Source organism: Octodon degus, unplaced genomic scaffold (genome assembly GCF_000260255.1).
Source record: "Octodon degus isolate 3935 unplaced genomic scaffold, OctDeg1.0 scaffold00226, whole genome shotgun sequence".
Classification (NCBI taxonomy): Eukaryota; Metazoa; Chordata; class Mammalia; order Rodentia; family Octodontidae; genus Octodon; species Octodon degus.
Window position 1 is genome coordinate 1,389,792 of NW_004524802.1, and position 20,247 is coordinate 1,410,038.

The 20,247-nt window shown below is 54.1% G+C and overlaps 1 protein-coding gene across 1 annotated transcript in view; it reads right to left on the reverse strand.

Annotated features, from left to right (window-relative positions):
* Positions 1 to 13,153: 13,153 nt before the first annotated feature.
* Apopt1 (apoptogenic 1, mitochondrial) overlaps positions 13,154 to 20,247 on the reverse strand; it is a 10,499-nt gene continuing 3,405 nt past the window's right edge. The window contains exons 4-5 of the mRNA XM_023705654.1: positions 15,572 to 15,662; positions 13,154 to 13,304 (exon numbers count right to left, since the gene is read on the reverse strand). Coding sequence (XP_023561422.1) covers positions 13,199 to 13,304; positions 15,572 to 15,662 — 197 coding nt within the window. The 3' untranslated portion in view covers positions 13,154 to 13,198. The remainder of the gene's footprint in view (positions 13,305 to 15,571; positions 15,663 to 20,247) is intronic.

The window sequence follows — 20,247 nt, forward strand, 5'->3', positions numbered from 1 at the left end:
ACACACTAAATAAATGTAAAAAAAAAGAACAAGGACATTAAGTCTTCAGCTCCAACTGGGCATCGAGACGTACACCTATAATCCCAGGACTAGGGAGACTGAAGCAGGAGGATCACCTTGAGTTTCAGGCCAGTCTGGGTTACAGAAGGAGACCCTGTCTCAAAAAATCTGAACGTCTTCAGCTCCAATTTTTGTCCTTACTAGGGATCAAACTCACAACCTCACTTGCCAGGCAGGCACTGTGCTGCTGAGCTGCATCCTCCACCCTTGTCCTTTTGTCCAAGGACTTTCATGTTCTCCTCGCTGAGCCCTGACACAGGCAACGACAACCAGTGAACTTCCTTTATTCAGCTGGCCTTTCTCAGCCTGCAGCAGCCAAACATTCAACAGACAGGAGGGCTGCTTTTGCCTCATTGCCCTCTTGGGGGGCAAGGTTGTCTGGGCATCTGCCTCGACTGGGTAGCTAAAATTGCTATGGTACGAAGGCGAGGCCTGGGGGCTTTGCTCCTGACCTCCCTCATCCTGGTGCTTGGTCCCCACTACGGGTGCCTCGGAGAGCAGGAGCCCCAGGGCATTGCTGTCTGGGACCGACCTGCATCCACCTCCCTGTCCACCTCGTCCTGCACCCTGGCTGGGGGCAGTCATTGCAGCCTCTCCCTGCAGGAGGGCTGGGGCTCACGCCCATGCCCCAGGTCTCCCTGCCTGTGGAATCTGGGGACCTCATCCGCTGGGCCTGCCTTGGAGGTGCTCTCGGACCCCCAATCTCTTGGCCACGCTCACTGTCGTGGCAATTCTCTGGGTGCTTGCATGAGGATCCCTGCCCCCCACAGCATCTGCCATTCCCCTGTCAGCTGCACATTTACTGCTTGAGCTGAGTCCTTCTAGGTCCCAAACCTCTTCTCCCCTGTACCCCTTCCCTTCCTCCAGCTCAGCCTCTGCCCAGTAAACAAGACTGCCCACCCCTCCTGGACCTGGACTAGCATTTCCAGTCCTGCCTCAGGTCTGTGCCCCCAGGCATCACACGTGTGACCTGCACAGGCTCTGTCTTCCCTGTGCTCAGCACGAGGCCCCCAAGGCCATCCATGCAGTGGGCACTGGGCTTCATTCCTTTCTAAAGCTATGTGCAAACACCATGAGGGTGCTGCCATAGCTCGGGGTAGCGGGCTGCTTCTTATAGGCAAAGCCCTGGGGTCAATTCCCAGCACCAAAAAGAAAAATAGGGAGGTGGGTTTTTTGTTGGTTTTTTTGGTGGAACCAGGGGTTGAACTCAGGCCTTTTTGCCTGCCAGGGAAGCACTTACTCCACTGAGCCATCTCCCCAGCCCCAAAAAGAAAAATAGAAAAAGAAAAAAAAATTATATATATAGATAGCTTCCTTAAATGAATGTAAGACCAAGCTCACGTTCCTCTCCCTGCAGGGTCTCAGGGCCTGTGCTCCTGGGCAGCGCCCACTCATAGGAGCCATGGCTGTGCTGTGGACAACAGCAACCCCCTCGCTGGGGTCAGGGGCAAAGCCACAGGGCCGTGCCCAGTTCAAGAACATGCTTGTCCCCTCCCTCTGCTGGGTCCTGGCCTTTCCTGTTGGACCGACCCCATCTGGACAGCCACCTGCCCAGACGAGGTCATCATCTGTCGTGTCCCCTCCTGGACACCCAGCCCTGCGTGCTGCCAGGTCTCTCAGTGGGCCCCACATGACCCAGTGGGATAGGTGACTTCTGTGACCCTGCACCCAGCAGGGCCTTTCCACAAGAGAGGCCACACAAATGAAGTGACTGCAGGTTGAAGAAGGGTCAGCAAGGGTCACAGGTCTTCCTGGGCCCACAAGACTCTGTCCCACACCCTGCGTCTTCCTGGAAGCCACTAACCACTGTCCCTGCCCCCATGGCCCTGGCCCTGGCAGTAGCCTCTGTTTGGCCCAAGGTGCAGCCCTTGCCCTTGGCAGGTGAGCAGGCATGGCTCTCTTTCCCTGCCCCCTAGGGTGGGAGGAGACTGGGCCGGAAGTGTGCACATGTCGCCGCGCCTGGGACCTGCTGAAGGGAGCCAGCAGGCCGCTCCCTTGGGCAAAAGCAAGGGAAAGCTTTAGCTGAGCCCTAGAGTAGGCAGCAGTCCAGTCCGGTCCATCAGCTGAGGTCATGATTCCAGAAGATGTTTTGTGTTCTGCGAGACTTTAGTCACTGGATGGTCATAACATGTCTTAGAGGCCAGGAAGCTCTTGTGTAACTGGCACCTGAGTTCTGCCAAGATCACCCCCTCAAGGGTCTGGGCCCTAAGTAGAGCTGCTACAAAAGCACAAAGGTGCAGGTACGAAGGAGGGAAAAGAGGAAGAGAAAGAGAGGGAGAGTGAAAGGGAGAGAGAAGTGGGAGAGAGAGAGGGAATGGGACAAAGAGGGAGGGGACGGGGGAAGAGAGAAGAGGGGGAAGGTAGAAGAGGAGAGGAGGGGAGGGGAGGGAAGAGGGGGCAGAGAGAGCGAGAGCGAGAGCGAGAGCGAGAGCGAGAGAGAGAGAGAGAGAGAGAGAGAGAGAGAGAGAGAAACAGAGAGAGAGAGAGCACAGCCTCAACATGTCCACAGAAAGGAGGAGGATCTCACACAAAGGTCAGGGCAACGAGAGACCAGCACAAGAAGACATCAATGTCAGCCATGCCTCTCTATCCTGTTGTCCATCGCGGGCCCCAGTGACAGATTAGCCTTTCAGCACAAGTGACCTGCAGGTCCCCGAGAAGCAACCAGGCAGCCGTCACCGTAGCTCACGGGTCAGAAGTGTCTCTACAGCAAAGCTAGTGGAGCTGTAACTGCTGTGTGGCCGCCACGTTGGAGCCAGTGACCTTGACCTCTCTCCAGAGGAGAGCAGCTGGGCTTCTCAGGCTCTTTGCCTTTGTGCAGAGTCTGCCTTGGGCCCCTCGGGCTCGCACACGGGTCCGCTGAAAAGAGCACAGGGGAGTCAGACATTGTGGCACCTGCCTATAATCCCAGCCTATAATCCTCAGGCTGAGGCAGGGGGATCACTGCAAGTTCAAGACCAGCCCACAAAGTGAGCGCAAGGCCAGCCTGAGCCACATAGCGAGAGATCCGGTCTCAAAAAAACCAAAGAAGGGGCCGGGGAGATGGCTCAGTAGAATAAGCACTTCCCTGGCAAGCACAAGGGCATGAGTTCAATCCCCAGTTCTGCCAAAAAACAAAAAACAAAAAAACCCCAAAGAAAATAGAAGAGCAGAGCAGAGTGGAGCGGAGCGGAGCAAGGTGGGTGGGGGAAAGCCACCTGCCTGCCGAAAGGATAACAGGCCGGTGACTGCACCCAGAGTTTGTCTTCTTGCCCCAGCCTTTGTCATCCCATGTGGCCCCTGGCAGGCTGCCTGTGCAGCTGCTGGACCCCAGGGCCAAGCCCCTTGCTTGTGTGGCCTCTTGGCTCCCTGCCCATTCCCTGCTCATCCTCCCTGCCGGCCCCGCTGTCCTTCTCTGCACACTCAGCATCTCGCTACAGTTCACGACCTCTGTCTGCGCAGCTCACGCCGCCTGCCCACCCATCCAGCCCCTCAGCACCTGTAGCAGCGACACAGAGCCCACCTGTGCCCACCAGGCTGCTCAGAGCAGATTCAGCTCCAAGCCGCAGTGGCACCAAGCCTCTCTGAGGGCCAAGCGTCAGGCCCTCCAGATTCTGAGAGTGCCACATTCACCCAGGAGGGTGAAGCTCTGGCTGTCTGCGGACATTACTTTGGAAAGGGTCCAGGTGAGGTGCCACCCTGCACTTACTGTTGCTTTGCTTGTTTTTGGTCTTTTGTAAAATTTTACTGTATTTTTTTGGTTGAATTGTTCTTTGGGGAGGTTTATTTTTTGTTTTTGGTGCCAAGGATGGAATCCAGGGCTTCCAGCTTGCTAGGCAAGCATTCTGCCATGGAGCCAAATCCCCAGCCCCCCACCCTGCACTTACTGTCGAAGACCCCCTGAGACAGGCAGCATGTGGAGGACAGGGCGGGGGAGGAGGGGATCAAGATGGCAATGGCTCTGCCCCTGTTGGGCCTCATCCCTCTGTGCACTCAGCATTGTGTCCACAACCAGATGGCCAGAGTCCTGGCCAGATGTGTGGGTGAGGGGCCCTGCCTGCTCCCTGGAAGCTTCCACCCACAGTGTGGGGGTGCTGAGATCCCCTCTGTGGCCTCAGGACTCCCACTTGGCTGTGTCCATCTTTCCCCCTGCACCACACTATGGGCCAGATAGGTGGCAAACACATCCTCTGGGCAGTGCGTGCCTAGGACAGCCAGGTGGTCAGCAGGCATCCGGGGTCAGAGACTCTGGCCATGTCGCCCTCCCCAGCAGCTCACTGTACTTTTCCACCGAAGGTCTGACTTGGGGCAGAGGAGACAATCTCCACAATCAATAGTGACTGGCTCAGAAGGGGCTAGCAGCAGCTGGAACACCTCAAGGAGGGGATCGATTCAGGTTCCCTTTCACTAGCAATGCATAATGGTTTTGCTGGCAGATGGGCTGCGGAGCAGGCCAGGGTGCTGCACAAGGCAGAGCTGGGGGTGGGAGGGTAGCTAAGGGGGCCTTGCGTTTCCTATGCACCTTCTCCTCCCAGGCTTGCACTCCTTCCTGGTTGAGGAACGCCTTGGGTCGCCATCCCCTGCACAGTTGAGCACTCGAGGCCTGTCCTGCTAGCAAGGTTCTCTCAGCCCAGGATCAGACAGGAGCTGCCCAAGGTCCTGAAGAGGAGGTTCTGCCCAGCAGTCTGAGAGTGGAGGCCATGGCAGGAGAGAGCAGGAGTGAAGGTGCTACGCATGCAGGAACCCGGGGCTGCCACATGTGGTTGTGGATGCCTGAGTCTATGCTGATGTGGGCATGAGTGTGGGGTGACCTGGCCCTGCAGGGAGTCACGTGTTACCTACCCTGGAGGTCTCTGCACCATCAGAGTGAGGCGACACAGAGCAGACTGCCTGGAACAGAGAAAGCTTATACATGGGGATGGGGGCACGCAAGGCTGGTGCCACTCTGGGATTCCAGGGGAGGGGCTGCTGCCATGTGCTCCTTTGAGACTGGTGCTGAAAGAGGTGGCACAGGCCAAGCCCTCCCAGCTGTGACCTGCTGAGTGCATCAGCTGTGGCTTCTGTGAGTGTGGACACAAGGGCATGTGGCCATTACACGTGAGCTGCCCAAGCAGTGCCTAGAGAAAAAGATGGGGACAGGAAGGAGGGAAGCAAGTGATAGGTGGGAGAGATGCAAGGGGAGGGCAAAGGGAGGGAGAGCGCCAGGCCCTGAAGGCCAGCAGGGCCGGAACACAGCTGGGGCCATGGCAATCCTGTCACAGGCCCAGGAGCTCAGCAAGGAGGTAGGTCTGTTTTATTGTTGTTTGGAGTGCAGGATTCACTGTAGTCCAGGCTGGCCTTGAACTCACTGTGCAGCCCAGGCTGACCCGGAACTTGCACTGACCCCCCGCCTCAGCGTCCTGAGCACTTGGACTGCAGGGCTGTGTCATCGTTTCTGATGTGCACCTTCTTTTGTTTTTCAAAAAAAAGGAAAGGTTTATTCAGCTCACAGTTAGTGGAGGTTTCAGTGCATATTCCACTGCCTTCACTGCTTCACTGCAGTTTGGCACATGGTGGAATGCAGCACGTCATGGTGGCAGAAACAGCAAAGCAAAGGGAAGACCAGCAGCCGCAGCTGCTGCCCAGCCTCTCCCTTCCTTCCATGCCGACTGCATTAACTCGACCCTCCAAGGAAGCGGCCCTGACCTGTACTTGGAGCAATCTGGAAGCGTGCATACTTTAGGAACCTGAAGAGGGGACTCAATGCATTTTGCATGGTGAGATGGGCATAGGCCCTGCACAGGTTTGGATCTAGAAAGGGCCACATGTCATGGGCTTGGTCCCAGCTGATGCAGTTATTAGAAGCACCCGCCCGCCATGCTTGGCCTTGTCTTGTAGCAGAAAATGCCCCCAGCTGAATTGTTGTCCAGGTAACTGTTACAGTTCCTGTGACTACTGTCTCTTAGAAACAGCTGGTTGGGGGCTGGTAAGATGGCTCAGTGGTCTAAAGCACCTACTTAGAACAAGCTTAGCAAAGCACAGGGACCACGGTTCAATCCCCCAGCTCCACATGCCAGCCAGCCCCACCCCCTGGTGGACTGAGCTGACCACACACACACACACACACACACACACACACACACACAATAAAATAAAATCAAGGCTGGCCTGAACTAAATAGCTACTTTAAAAAAAAAAAAAAAGAAACAGCTGGTTGGGCTGGGGAGATAGCTCAGGAGAAAAAGCACTTGCTTGGCAAGCGCAAGGGTCTGATATCAATCCCCGGTTCCATTGAAAAGAAAAAAAAAGAAAGAAAAAGAAAAGAAAAGAAAAAAAGAAACGGCTGGTGGTCACAATGATGCTTATAGTAAGGTCCAATCAGAAACTCTGCTTTTTTTTTTGGCAGAACCAGGGATTGAACTCAGGCCCTTGCGCTTGCCAGGGAAGCGCTTATTCCACTGAGTCATCTCCCCAGTTCCCTAAGTACTCTGCTTTTTGCTTGCAACCCCGTAAGAACCTCCCTCCCTGAGCCTCCAGGGCCTAATATTTTGGGAATGATCCGAATCAGTGTCTGGGGATATAAATTTGCTTCCAAATCCTGAATGATGCTTTGGTGTTTCAGTCTCAGACTCAAAGCAATGGGGTCAGATGACTGGGATGAAACTGCTGAAACCATGAGACAAAACTAATCATTCCTACTGTTTGTTTATTTTGAGAGAGAGTTTCACTACGCAGTTCAGATTGGCCTTGAGCTATGTAGCCCAGGCTGGCCTCAAATTCACATTGAGCCTCCTGCCACAGCTTCCTGAGTGCTGGGATTACAGGTGTGTACCACTGCATGCAGCCTCTTTCCTACTTTAGATTAACTTTCTAGAAGTGAGAAGGGTGACAAATAGTCACTGCCATGTCACGCACACCACAAGTTTGGGCAAACACAGAAGCCACATGCTGGCCGTCTCACTGCTTGAACTCCGTGGCAGGGCTCAGGCTAGGACATTTACGCAGGATGCAGTCTTCTTGGCCGACGATCATATGGGGATGAAACGCTATCCTCAGCCCTTTTGAGACACTACACTGCCCAGGCTGGCCTCAAACCTGTGTACCTGCCGGCCTCCCAAGTAGCAGGGACTCCAGGGGCGTTACTTTCACTTAGTAACGTGCCTTTAAATTCCCTGTCTTTCCCTGGCTCACTGGCTCATTTCTTGCTAGTGCTGAACAATACTCCACCCTCTGGATGTACTCCCAGCAGGAGGGAGCCTTGATGGCTACTCAGCTTGGTGAGACATGCGGGGTTTGTACAGACACAGTGCGTGCGGCACCGTGTACTATGAACGCACGCCTGCTCGGCTGCAGCGGCGCAGCGGGTTGGGTTTTATAAGAACGTGCCCACCCGTCTTCCACAATAGCTGCCAGTCCACCTCCCACCAGTGGCGAGGACGAGCGGCCGCGGCTCGTCAACCCAGCACTCAGTGCTGTCACCCTGTGACAGGGTCCCACCTTGCAGGGGTGGCAGCGCCATCATCTGCACTCCCCAGATGACAGGACGTGCAACAGCCTTCCTCTTGCTATTTGGCATCTACCCTTTTGCTGCCCATTTTTCTTTTCTTTTTCTTTTTTTTTTTTTTTTTTGCTGAACAGTTCTTTTTTAGAATTTATTTATTTTTTTTTAAAATTTTTATTTATGAGAGAGAGAGAGAGAGAGAGAGAGAGAGAGGGGGGTGTGTGTGTGTGTGTGTGTGTGTGTGTGTGTGGCCAGCTCAGCCCACCAGGGGGCGGGGCTGGCTGGCATGTGGTGCTGGGGGATTGAACCGTGGTCCCTGATGCCTTGCCAAGCTTGTTCTAAGTAGGTGCTTTAGACCACTGAGCCATCTCTCCAGCCCTTGCTGAACAGTTCTTATGGCAGAAGCTGCTCAAGTTTCAGATAGATTCCTTGCAACTTTCTCCTTACTGTCTTTCTAGTACACACGTTTATATTTGCTTATTTTATTTATTTTTTTGGTGGAATCGGGGATTGAACTCAGGCCCTTGCGCTTGCTAGGGAAGCACTTATTCCACTGAGCCATCTCCCTGGCCCCTAAGACAGTGTATTTTTTTTGTTTTTGTTTTTTCCAAAATTTTATTGATAAACAGATAGCAATGGGACAGTTTCCAATCAAATCAGAAGTACAGTTTCAACAATAATACACTGCATATATTCCTCTTAGTGGTTAATTGCTGTACAAGATGCAGACTTGAAGGGCTGGGGAGATAGCTCAGTAGGATAAGCGCTTGACCGGCAAACACAAGGATCTGAGTTCAATCCCCCGTTCTGCCAAAAAAAAAAAAAAAAAAAAAAGATGCGGACTTGAGATCCTTTTCACGAACACCATTAGAACAAATATCCCATTTTTTCTAAGTTCCATTATTGAATGTTATAGGTGCGTAAACTCAGCAAAATATTCTAAAAGAGTCCAGTAGCCCATAATAGCATTGGGTCTTCTGTTTAACTGGCAATGTCAGAAATTATTGACCTGAGTCCCCCACAGCTCAACATAACAGCATGGCTTTACTTCCTATATTTCGTCTTCATACTTTTCTACTGGATGGTTAAGACCAAGGTAAAGCAGGACCTGTGAAGACAGTGTATTTTCAAATTTTTTTTTTTTTGGTAGTACTGGAACTAAACTCTGAACCTTGAGCTTGCCAGGAAGGTGCTTAAGCTGCTGAGCTATCCCCCAGCCTGCAGTTCGTGTCTAGAATTTTCTGCACATTACACCGTGGCCTCTTTCGCAGAGTTGGTGCCATCCTTTGGCTGGGGCCACAAGCACGAGGCAAGGGCAGACTCCTGGGCTCAGAGCAGGGAAGCAGGTGCAGGCTGTTCTTCCCTCCTGGCTCCAAGTGGCCCTGGACTGCATCTATGGCCAGGTTTGGATTTGTGCCCATCTGCAACCACACAGATGAAGATGGGAGGTCTGGGCCTCAGACTTGCCGGGCAGGGCGGTGTGCCCTCTCTGGTGCATGTGGCCTTGGCCCTGTGTACCTCCCATAGAGCAGGTAATCTAAGCAAAGCTTCAGGATGGACAGAGGACCACACGCTGCTGGCACCACCACTGTACTGCTGGTGGGTTCTGAGGGCCCAGAGCACAGCAGGTCTGGGGCGTTCTCAGAACCAGGCCCACAGCACAAGCTAGTTTCCAGGCCCTGCTGAGGCCGAGGGAGGGCAGGCCGAGTTGGAAGCAGCTGGGGCCTCTACGGGAAAGCAGGAGCGTGGAGGCAGCAGGACTTGCGCTTCACGGTTTGTCCGTTTGCTCCACCACGTGATTTCCTCTCTTCCAGAAAGAAAATATTTTGTTTTTTGCTGAACCAGGGATTGAACTCAGGCCATTGCACTTGCCAGGGAAGGACTTATTCTACTGAGCCATCTTCCCAACCCAAGAAAATACTTAAAACAAAACAAAAAAAACCTTTTATTTTTATAGCGCTGAAGATAGGGCCCAGGTCCTCATGCATATTAGGCCAGCACACTGGTATGAAGCTTTCTCTTAGCTCAAGAAAGCATTTCGTCATCTAGCACTGAGCTGTGATTGCTGTGCATTTTAAGTGGAGCTGTTTCAACTGAGTGTCAGTAAAGCCAGGTGTGGCAGCTGCCTGCAATCCCAGCCCTGGGAGGTGAGGCGGGAGGGTCATGAGGCTAAGGTCAGCTTGGGGTGTATAGCTACATCCCTCACAACGGGCATAATTAAAACCCCTGATTCAGGGCCGGGAGGTGGCTCAGTAGAATGAGTGCTTCCCTGGCAAGCACAAGGGCCCAAGTTCAATCCCTGGTTCCGCAAAACAGAAACAAAAAACCCCAAAACAAAACCTATGATTAGTTGGGAGTATAACGTGAAACTTGCATTAGTTGATTCCATAACAAGTTTGGTGCGTCCACTTAGTTGCTATTTGGTCACTTACCCCCAAGCCTGCTAGTCTTTGTGTGTGTGCAACAAGCTGACTTATGCAGCCCAGGCCTAGCACAGAGCACGTGCTGCCTGTCTGCAGCACGACCGTGTGGATGGGGTGGCAGGAGGAGCGAGTGGTTAGAACACACATGAACAACGCTGTCCAGGATGAAGATGGACTCCCAGAACATAGACTGTGGGGAGAAATCGAGGCTCTCCAGCACAAAATTCAGAAGAGATATTTTTTTTAATAATTTTTTAAATGTATTTTATTTATTTAGTGTGTGTGTGGCCAGCTCAGCCCACCAGGGGGCGGGGCGGGCTGGCATGTGGTGCTGGGGGATTGAACCCGAGGCCGAGGAGCCAAAGCCCGACATCGGTAGCTGGCAGCAGACAGTCTCACAGGACGCGCCCACCCGTGGACTGGAGGCTTCTTCAGGATGCCGCCCCCTGCAGCCCCCTCCTTTGGGCTTCTACACAGAGGTTTTGTTAAATTTTAACTTCAGAGTCAGCAAAATATGGCTATATTTATATTGCTGTTCTTAAAAAAAAAAAAATCAGAATAATTCTGGTAGCAAAAACCACCTGGAAACACAAAGTTTGGCCAAAACACCCCACTGACTCCCCACAAACCAGACTAGGAAGCCACACCATGCTCAGAACCATTGTGCTGAGCCAGCCTCGGCGCTGTCCCTGTCCTCCACTGAGGTGATGAAGGGACACTGAGGCCTGGACAGTTAGTCTCTGCAGGAGCAACTGCTACCAGCAGGGCCAACCAGGACTGCAGGGCTCGCTCCAAGCTTCTTTGGCCCTGCCCCACTGGGAGAGCTGGCCCAGAGACCTCTGGGGTCCACCAAGAGCTGCTCAGGGTTTCCCTGGTCTTCCTGGAGGATGCTGTGCTACCTCTGAGTTCCTGCAAGGCCTGGAGCCCTAGGCACCATGCCTTGGGCTCTGCAGCAAGGGGGCTGGGGCTGCAGGCAGGCAGAGCTCCCTGTAGAATCAGGATTAAATGGAGACCTGCTGAGGGCACACACCTGTAATCCCAGCTGCGCAGGAGGCTGAGGCAGGAAGATTGCAAGTTCAAAGCCAGCCTGGGCTACAAAGTAAGTTCAGGACCAGCCTGAACTGCATATTGAGACCCTGTTGCAGAAAGACAAAGAAGGGCTGGTGTGAGATGGCTCAGTGGTCTAAAGCACATACTTAGAACAAACTAAGCTAAGCAAAGCACAGGGACCGCGGTTCAATCCCCAGCACCACATGCCAGCCGGCCCCGCCCCCTGGTGGGCTGAGCTGGCCACACACACACACACACAATAAATAAATAAATAAATTTATAAAAATAAAATTAAAAAAAAAAGACAAAGAAAAAAGAAAAAGGAAAGAATCAAAATATGTTACCAAAAAATAAAAAAATAAACAGAGAGAGAATAGATTTGTTTGGAAATTAGTATAAATACGTCGATGGGATGGTCTTTAAATGTAGACCTTTAAAAGCCCAGAGGAAAACTTCGTCGAACATGACTGCAACACAGAACCATCTTACTCAATTTTTTAAATGTGCATTTTAGGGTCAAAATAACTTTGATTACAACTTAGTTGACCTAAAGTACCATTCATCACCATCATTTAATCTTTCTTTCCTCACATTTTCTGAGGAACATTCCCAGGGGACCCGTAGGCACTGGGCCTGCCCTGGTTGCCTTCTCACCCCAACATTGGTGCCAGGATATCAGAGTTCCATGTTGCACTGTTGGGCCCCGGCTCCCAGATGGGCCCGACCACAGGCTCCCAGGAACACAGTTTGGCTCCCGCAGCCCTGCCCTGCGAACAGCACCTGGCCAAGGATGTCCCCAGTTGAATAGCAGTTGGTACTGCAGGTGGCCTCACCTGATGGAGGGGCACAAGGACATGGGAGGACAGGCATACAGGGCACACTTGTCCTGGGCTCAGGATTCCATGTGGCCAGGCCCAGGTGTCCTGGTTCTGCAGCTACCTGCCCCCTCTCGCCTGGAGCTTGCTTGGATTTCCTGCCCCAACTGCCAGGCCCCTGGGGACCTCAGAGAGGGCTGGTAGCAGCAGCATGGGGAGCTGTCTTCCCACCACAGCTAACTCATTTTGTCACTGGCTCCTGGCCAGGACAGAGGGCACCAGATCCATGGCTGCACCACCCCCATGCCAGACTGCCTCCTGGGACCAAGGAGCTCAGCCTCTGAGGGATGCAGGACAGGACATGTAGTCACAGTCAGGGACTGTGCCGCCTTAGGGCCTGACGCAAACAGACACAGCCCAGGGAGGAAGGGCTTCTCACCTCATGAAGCCAGAAGCAATGGGTGAAGGGGCCAAGGGCCAACATCCCCTTCAAAGGCAACTCCAGGTCCCAAAAATCTACCTTCTCAGCAGGGGACCAAGAATACAAGGCATAGGCCTTGGGGACATGATGCGCAGTCCAGCTGCCCAAGGTCACGTCCCACACGTGATCCCCTCCACCCTCGCAGGCACCAGCTGTCTCCCCTCATCCCTACTACCTTGTGGGTCGGGTGCACACGATGCCATTGGGAGCCCAGGTGGGGCTGCACAGAACAGGGCAGCATGGTCTGGCGTCCCTCTACTGTCACAGTTCTGACCCTGCTTGCATTTTAGGACACCTGGGCCCTGACCGGAGTTGGACCCTGAGAACCCCAACACCACACAGCTATATCACAGGACAGGTGATGACGCGGCAGCTGGCTTGCACACCACTCCGGTCACTCAGGTCTAATTTTGACTTTTGAGCTGCTGAGAGTGGAACCCAAAGCCCAAAGCCTCACCCTCCATCCCCAAGCTATAGCCCAGCCCTTGGTAGCGTGTTCTGGAGACAGGGTCTTGCTGCACAGTCCCAGCTGCCTTGCACTCACAATGGAGTCTAGGCTGACCTCAACTCGGTGCTCCTCCTGCCTCAGTTTCCTGAGTGCTGGGATTACGGTGTGCCACCACACCCAGTTTGTAGAATCCTTCGAGACAGGAGCTCACCAAGCCGCCCAGGCTGGCCTTGAATTCGTGATCCTCCGGGTACCTGGAATTACAAATATGCACTGACGTGCCTGGAGTTTTCATGTGAAATTTTATTAACATTTGTACATTGCTCTATTCCGGTTTGGTGAAGCTTTAAACAGCACATCCATGATGACCAGCCAGCTGGACCTGGTCAGATGGGAGCAGGTGGCCCTGTTGAGACATAGGTGACCTGGTCATCTGCAGGGTCACATCAGGGCCAGGGTGGGCTAATGGCTCATCTGCTTCAGCTTCTGTCTCAGCTTGTTCCAAATCCTCTCCAGGGCCACCCTGCCCATGGTGAAGGTGATGGCAAAATTACGCCTGTACCAGTCTCTGTGGGGAAACAAGACAGGCGCGTGGGACACTGCTCCTGCCAGAGGGCACACAGCGGCCCACTGTGCTCCACCTATCCCTCCTGCCAGCACTGAGGCGACTCCCCAGCAAGCCTCCCCCAGTTCCTGCGGAGACACCATGGAGAGGATCAGAGCCACAGCTGGGCTGCTCTCTGCATGGAGCAAGGGCTCTACCCCCTGCAGCCTGGCGCTCTGGGGAAAGCTGCTGCCAGCAGAGGTCCACACTGTCCTCTGGGTGACAAGTTGAGGGGAAGCTGTCTCTGCAGAGCTTCACACACACACACACACACACACACACACACACGCGCGCGCATGCACACACGCGTGTGCTGGGGCACAAATACAAACGCAGCACCTGCCCATGAGGTCATCAGTGGACAGCACCACTGTGGACAGCACTGAGGGCACAGCCCCTGCATAGCAGGTACCAGGAGGCTGGCCAAGGCCTGGGGTGGGGGGAAAGCAGGAACAGCTTGGGCATGGGGGTTCGACATGATGTTGAGGCCAGGGTGCCCTTGGCTGTGGGCGTGGCCCCTGAATAGCTTGTGAGGTCGGGCACACACTCATGGCTCAGGAGACCCCGGGAAAGCAGCACAAGCAGGATGTGACATATAGGACAATCCCAGGTGGTGCGGTCCCTCATGCGCTCACTCACAGCCAGCTGCCCTCACCCTCCGGCCTTGTCCTACCCAACTGTGTTACGCTGACAGCACATCCCTGGCACCACAGCCCACTACTCCACCTGGACATGTGGGCCTTGTGTCTGTAACCAGCTAAAACCTTTTTAGGGGCCAGCCAGATAGCTCAATGGACTCAAGCGGACCAGGGTTCAACCCCCAGCATCCGTGCCAGCCCCGTCCCTGGGGTGTGCTGAGATGTCAACTGAGACTGGGCATGGTGGTGTATGCCTATAAAATCTCAGCACTTGGGAGGCTGAAAACAGCAGGATCACTATGAGTCCAATTGTGTAGAGAGACCCTGTACTAAATACATTAAAAAAGAAACCTTTTTAGGGGTCAAGGAGATAGTCCAGGGGCCAGGGAGATGGCTCTGTGGAATAAGCGCTTCCCTGGCAAGTGCAAGGGCCTGAGTTCAATTCCCGGTTCTGCAAAAAAAAAAAAAAAAAAAAAAGAGAGAGATAGTCCAGGGGCACAGGGCCTGTCTGGCAAGCATAAGACCCTGAGAATTCCTGGCACCAAAAAAAGAAACCTTTTTAAAAACACATGATCAAGCTGGGCGTGGTGCATACCGATAATCCCAACACTTGGGAGACTGAGCTGGGAAGGTCACAAGTTCAAGGCCAGCCTGGGTTACACAGTGAGACCCTGGCTCAATGATGCAATAAAAAACAAAACAAGGGGCTGGAGAGATGGCTCAGTGGTCTAAAGCACCTACTTAGAACAAGCTTAGCAAAGCACAGGGACCGCGCTTCAATCCCCCAGCCCCACATGCCAGCTAGCCCCGCCCCCTGGTGGGCTGAGCTGGCCACACACACACACACACACACACACACACACAAATAAAATTAAAAAAAAAAAACCAGTGCACACAGTTTAGGAGCACAGCCCGGTGCATGGTCAGCGTATGGTGTCCTTTGTCCAGATGTCTCCATGGGACCCAGACCCAGTATAGACCCTGCACCTCACTCGGTGCACAGCAGGCCCTCTCCCTCTAATGTCACTCTAGTTACCCTAAGGAGATTGGGTCACCTGCAGAATTTACAACGTTTTGGGTTTGGCTGATGGCATCTTTGGCAACCATTTCAACCCATTACCTTCTCCCAGTCAACTGCTTTGGTTTGGAGCCCTGGCCACAAGGAAATGTCACCTCTGTGAGAACACGCCCTTCGGTGCCAGCCAGCAGTGGCCTCACTCAGCCCCAGGAGTGGGTCCCCACTGTCCTGTACCGTTCCTCTCAGCATTCCAGACCTGCTACTCATTGGGAAAACAGCTCTTGCTAACCACTCTTCCGGCAGCTGCCCTGTGCGGCCGCTGGGCAGGAGGGCCAGAGAAGCTGGGTGTGTTCTCTGTCCTTCCTTCCATCTCTCCATTTTCAGGGCGTGGCAGCCCAGTCATCACCAGCAGTGACCGTGGGCTCCATCAGGACACAAAGCAACACCTGCCATCCACCTAGTCCCTCCCAGGTCCACAAAGCGATGCGGACAGTCCTGCAAATTCTCCCCGATGTGTTCAGGGCAGGGGAAAGGACAATCCTGGCTGACCTGGAACTGTAGGAAAAAACACGCACCTGTTGTAACACATGTGCTTCTGAAAGTTTTTGCTTAAAAATTCCTTGTAAAAGTCAGCCATATCTTCTGCACTCAGTGCTGCTTTTGAACCTGAAAGTAAATTTCAGCGTCAACACTGAGCCCTAAGGAGAAGGGACAAGTAAACACTGCTAGAGCTGAAAGCCAACGCAGCGGCTTGCACGATGTAAGATCGACACGCAAATAGCAATTGATTTCTACATACCAGCAATAAAGACACTGCAGTGAAGACAGGAAGACAATCCCATTTGCTATAGTACGAAAAGGAACTAGGACCCTGCCCTGCCCCACGAGCCGCGGACAAGATGTAGGTGATTAAGCCACACTCGTCCTTTTGGAAGCAAAGAAATGAAAAATTAAAGGTTTCAGCTTGTTTGTTTGTCTTTTTTTTAAAGTAACAGACATATGAATAAATTTGATGCCGAGTATTGTGGCACACGCCTGTAATAACAGCACTTTGGGAAGCTGAGGCAGGAGGATCACAAAGTCAAGCCTGACCTGGGGAGCTCACTGACTTAGTAACTCAAAATTTAAAAAAAGGCAGGGATGTAGCTCAGTCTGTAGGTCCTGGGTTCAATCCTCAGCACTGGAAAAAAAAAAAAAAAATGGGCCCTGGCCTGTACGCCCAGCACTCCAGAGGCCGGGGCAAGAAGATCTCAAATTTGGGCCCAGCCTGGAAAATTTAAGACTTGTCTCAAAATAAAAACTAAAGTCATCAGGCCGGCGAGATAGCTCAGGGGACTAAGCTCCTTAGGCAAGTGCAGGGCCAGGGGCTCAATCCCTGGCACCGCACACCATGCGAGCCCCGCCCCCGGGCACACTGAGCCAGTGACGGAGTCCAGGCATGGCGGCACATGCCTGTAATCCCAGTGCTGGGGAGGCTGACAACAGCAGGATCACTATGTGTCTCTGAACCAAATACATTGAAACAGCAAAACGAAACAGAAAGAGCCTGAAGCCACTGGTCGGGAGCGCAGCTTCTGTGCACCCTGGCACACAGACCCGCAAGGCCTCCCTAGCCTGGGCTCGGGCTCCTACTCCACCATCAGCCAGCAACTTCAGGGTGGGATTAGATCTCAGCCAGAACCTCTGCAGCACCCAAGCCCCAGCCTGACGGGGGAAAGGCGACTCCACCTTTGCCACTGAGATGCCGCCTTTGGCTGAGCGGAGAACCGCCAGGTCCTCACTCTCCAACCCCCAACTGGTGCTTGGGGCCAAGAGTGGAAGCACCACAGAGGCGCTCCCGTGGGTGGACTCAACCTGAAAGCTACGGGAGCCCCAGAGCTCTGCGCCCCGCAGCAACAGGACCACCACGCATGGGCTGCAGACGCCTCTAGCGGGTGTCTCAGTGGGGCTAGGAGGAGTCTGAGCGCCGGCCTCCCTGCACAATGAGAGCGCAGGCCTGCAGCCAGGTCCCCAGGACAGCTCCGCCCAGCCGGTGCCCCGCTCCCTCAGCCCACAGCCCAGCTGCTGTGTCCCCCAGCCCTGCTCCTGCCAGGCCTCCCAAGAGGGCTTGTTGGTACACGGCCACACACACTGCCACTGTGAGCCGAGCCCTCGCCCGTGCCCTGAGCTTGTCCTGACTCATCAGCTGATTGCTACATGTGACCTGCTATGCTGGCCAGACCCACAGCCCACTCACACCCAGCACAGCCTGCACTCCTGCACGCAAGCAGCTGCCCAGGCCACACCTGCACTCCTGGGAACACAATGGGCACAACCTGCTCCCGCCATGCCCGCCCTCGGGACATCTGCTCCTCAGAGAGAGAAGACAGGATCCTGTCAAGGGGCCTGTTCCAGGCCACAGAGCAGTCGGGGCAGCACATGTGTCAGACCCGAAGGTGTGAAACCTGGGAGTGGGGTAGCAGTCTCTAAGGCCCCCAGACAGCTGCGGCCTGCATCAGCCTCCTGGGTCTCTGGTCCTTCAGGGGCTTGAGGGGATTGGCTGAGCAGGCAGGAAAGCTGCTCCGCCCTGCGGTGGCCACTGTCAGAGTCACTCCACAGGACAGACAGGGCCAGGCTGTGCCTGCTGACCCTGGGGCCTGACACATGGCTTTCTGGCTGGCGGCTCCCTCATCTTGGCACACAACAATACCAGCAGCCCAGGCGGCCACCGTTGGGGAGGCAGGAGTCTGGCTGTGATGCCACCAGCCGCCATCAGGGCAAACAAGGGACAGATGAGGCAGGCAGGGCTGTCAGGGCAGGCTGCGCCACCTCACTCAACCGCAGGCCAGTGCTCAGCAGAAAGCAGGAGGCCCACTGATGTTTGCTGAGTCACCCATGTTCCACGCCCATTCACAGAGGACTTGTTATAGAACAAGGGGCAATGGGGGGAGGGGGCCAGGAGAAAGAGGGAGGGGACAGCAGGGAGAGAGGAGAGAAGGTGGGGAGGGGAGAAGAAACAAGGGAGAGGGGCAGTGTAATTCCCTGCACAGCACTGACACGTGGGTGTTTCAAAATAACAGCTAAGGAAGCGAATTCCTCAAGATGACGGCCTCCAGATGAAAAAGAGAATTCACTGTCCCTTCTGTCCTACAAGTGACATTTAATGTGGGGTCAGGCAGAACTGAAATCAGAGAAATGTGCTTTCTGCATGTGAAATTCAGTCAGCAGTTTTGCGCCCTGCAGAGCTCTCAGGCACCACCCCGTGGGCACGTGGTCTCCCAGCCGGCTGTGCTGTCTGTCGCAGGGCACCAGGACACTTCCAACACCTCATACTGTGAGGGGCGCGCGCACAGCTCCCCTGGGGCGAGGCCTTGGCCGTGTCCCAGTGCCTGTGTGGCCAGAGCCTACAAGAAAGGCCAGGGACCTTTCATGCTCCCACAGCCGCTAAGGTCCCGCCGACAGCAGTCTGCCCACAGAAACACTGCCCGCAGTGCCTGCGAGGTCCAGGTGGCGCGCACGCACCTACCTGCTGTCACCAAGCTAGACACTGCTGATCCCTCTGTGCCTGCAACTCCGTGGCAGCAGCCGGGCTCCCTCCCCGGAAGCCGCCTCTGCCTGCATTGCCAAGCACAGGAGGGGGCTCAGGCTAGGCCTGAAGCACTTTCTCCAAGAAGGAAGAAAGGAAAGGGGCCGGGGAGATGGCTCAGAGGAATAAGCGCTTGTCTGGCAAGCGCAAGGGCCTGAGTTCAATCCCCAGTTCCACAAAAAGTAAATAAATAAGCATATACATGTATGTATATATATTAGATTAAAAGTCACTGACTTCTCCAACATTATTTTTATTTACTTATTCATTTTATTTTAATTAATTTAGGGCGGAGTCTATAGGGCGTACAGGGTCTCACTATGTAGATCGGACTTGTAGCAGCTCTCCTGTATTCAGCCCCCCAAGTGCTGGGGTCATAGGCGTATACCACCAGCCTCAATCAACATCTCAGTGTGCTCTGGTGGCGGGACTGAACCCCAGCCACTGCACTCTGCCTACGCAGGTGCTTTAGTCCCCTAGAGCTATCAGGCTGGCCTCCACATTATTTATTAAATGAACCTCTTCCTTCAGCTCTGGGCACCTTTGTGCTCTCAGATTAAGCACATGTAGGCATGAGATGCTTCAGCTACAGAAGGGACCCACCAGTCATCCGCAGCTGCCACTACAGCCCAGCGACTTTTCTTGCTGACAGATGAAACTGTGTTTACCACACAGGACAGGATGTTTTGAAGCTCCTGGACACTGCAGAACAACTAAATCAAGGTAGCTACCAGCCCACACAGCTGTCACTTCTGTGGCAAGAATGTTTTCTGCCCACACTTAGCAATCTCCAGGACAACAAAATCACTGCAGTGGCCAGCACCGGGTCCTCCACCCCACCTTGGATCCTTAGGCCCCCACACCCCACCTTCTCCCCACTCCTTCTCAATCTAGTCTACTCTGCTTCATCAGTTCCCAAAGTAACTTAAAATCTGAGTTAAGGCCAGCTTTTCAATACCCAGCAGCGCTACCAATGGGACCGTGAAATTTAACAAGACTCAGAAAAGCAGATCCGTCAGGAGTGCTAGCCTCAACACACGCACACGCGCGCACACGGTCAGCAGGGGACCGCACACAGAATGCCCCAGCTCCTCACTGGTGAGGCACCCGCCTCCAGCCGCACAGGCCTTAGGGCTGCAGGGCAGATGGGCAGGACCCAAACCCTGAGCTCCCACCGTGCACTCTCTCCTGCCACCTCCAGGAGGCCTGCAGCACGCCTGCACCCAGGAACTCCTGCTCGTCTCCAAAGGAACCCAGGCCGGGCTCAGGGTTACCAAGAGACAGGTGGTGCCTCAGCCTCACAACAAACTGGCTTACTGACTTTCGGGGTCAGTGGCTCCAGATTTCCTCTCTGAATAATGCTGAGAGCAGACACCACTCAACAGCTTACCAGCTGATGAAGGGAGAAAAGGGGAATGGGGAAGAAAAGACCAACTTGTACTATGATGAATGTGATCATTATGCTTACCTAAAATGCACCAATAGGGGCCAGCGAGCCAGCTCAGTGGACTAGAGCACCTGCTTAGCAAGCTTGGCAAGCACAAGGACCAGGGTTCAACACCCAGCACCACGTGCCATGCCAGCCCCACCCCTAGGGTGGGCTGAGTAGGCCACAGAGTCCGGGCATGGTGATGCACCCCTGTAATTCCACAGCTGGAAAGGATGAAAACAGGAGAAGCACTAGGA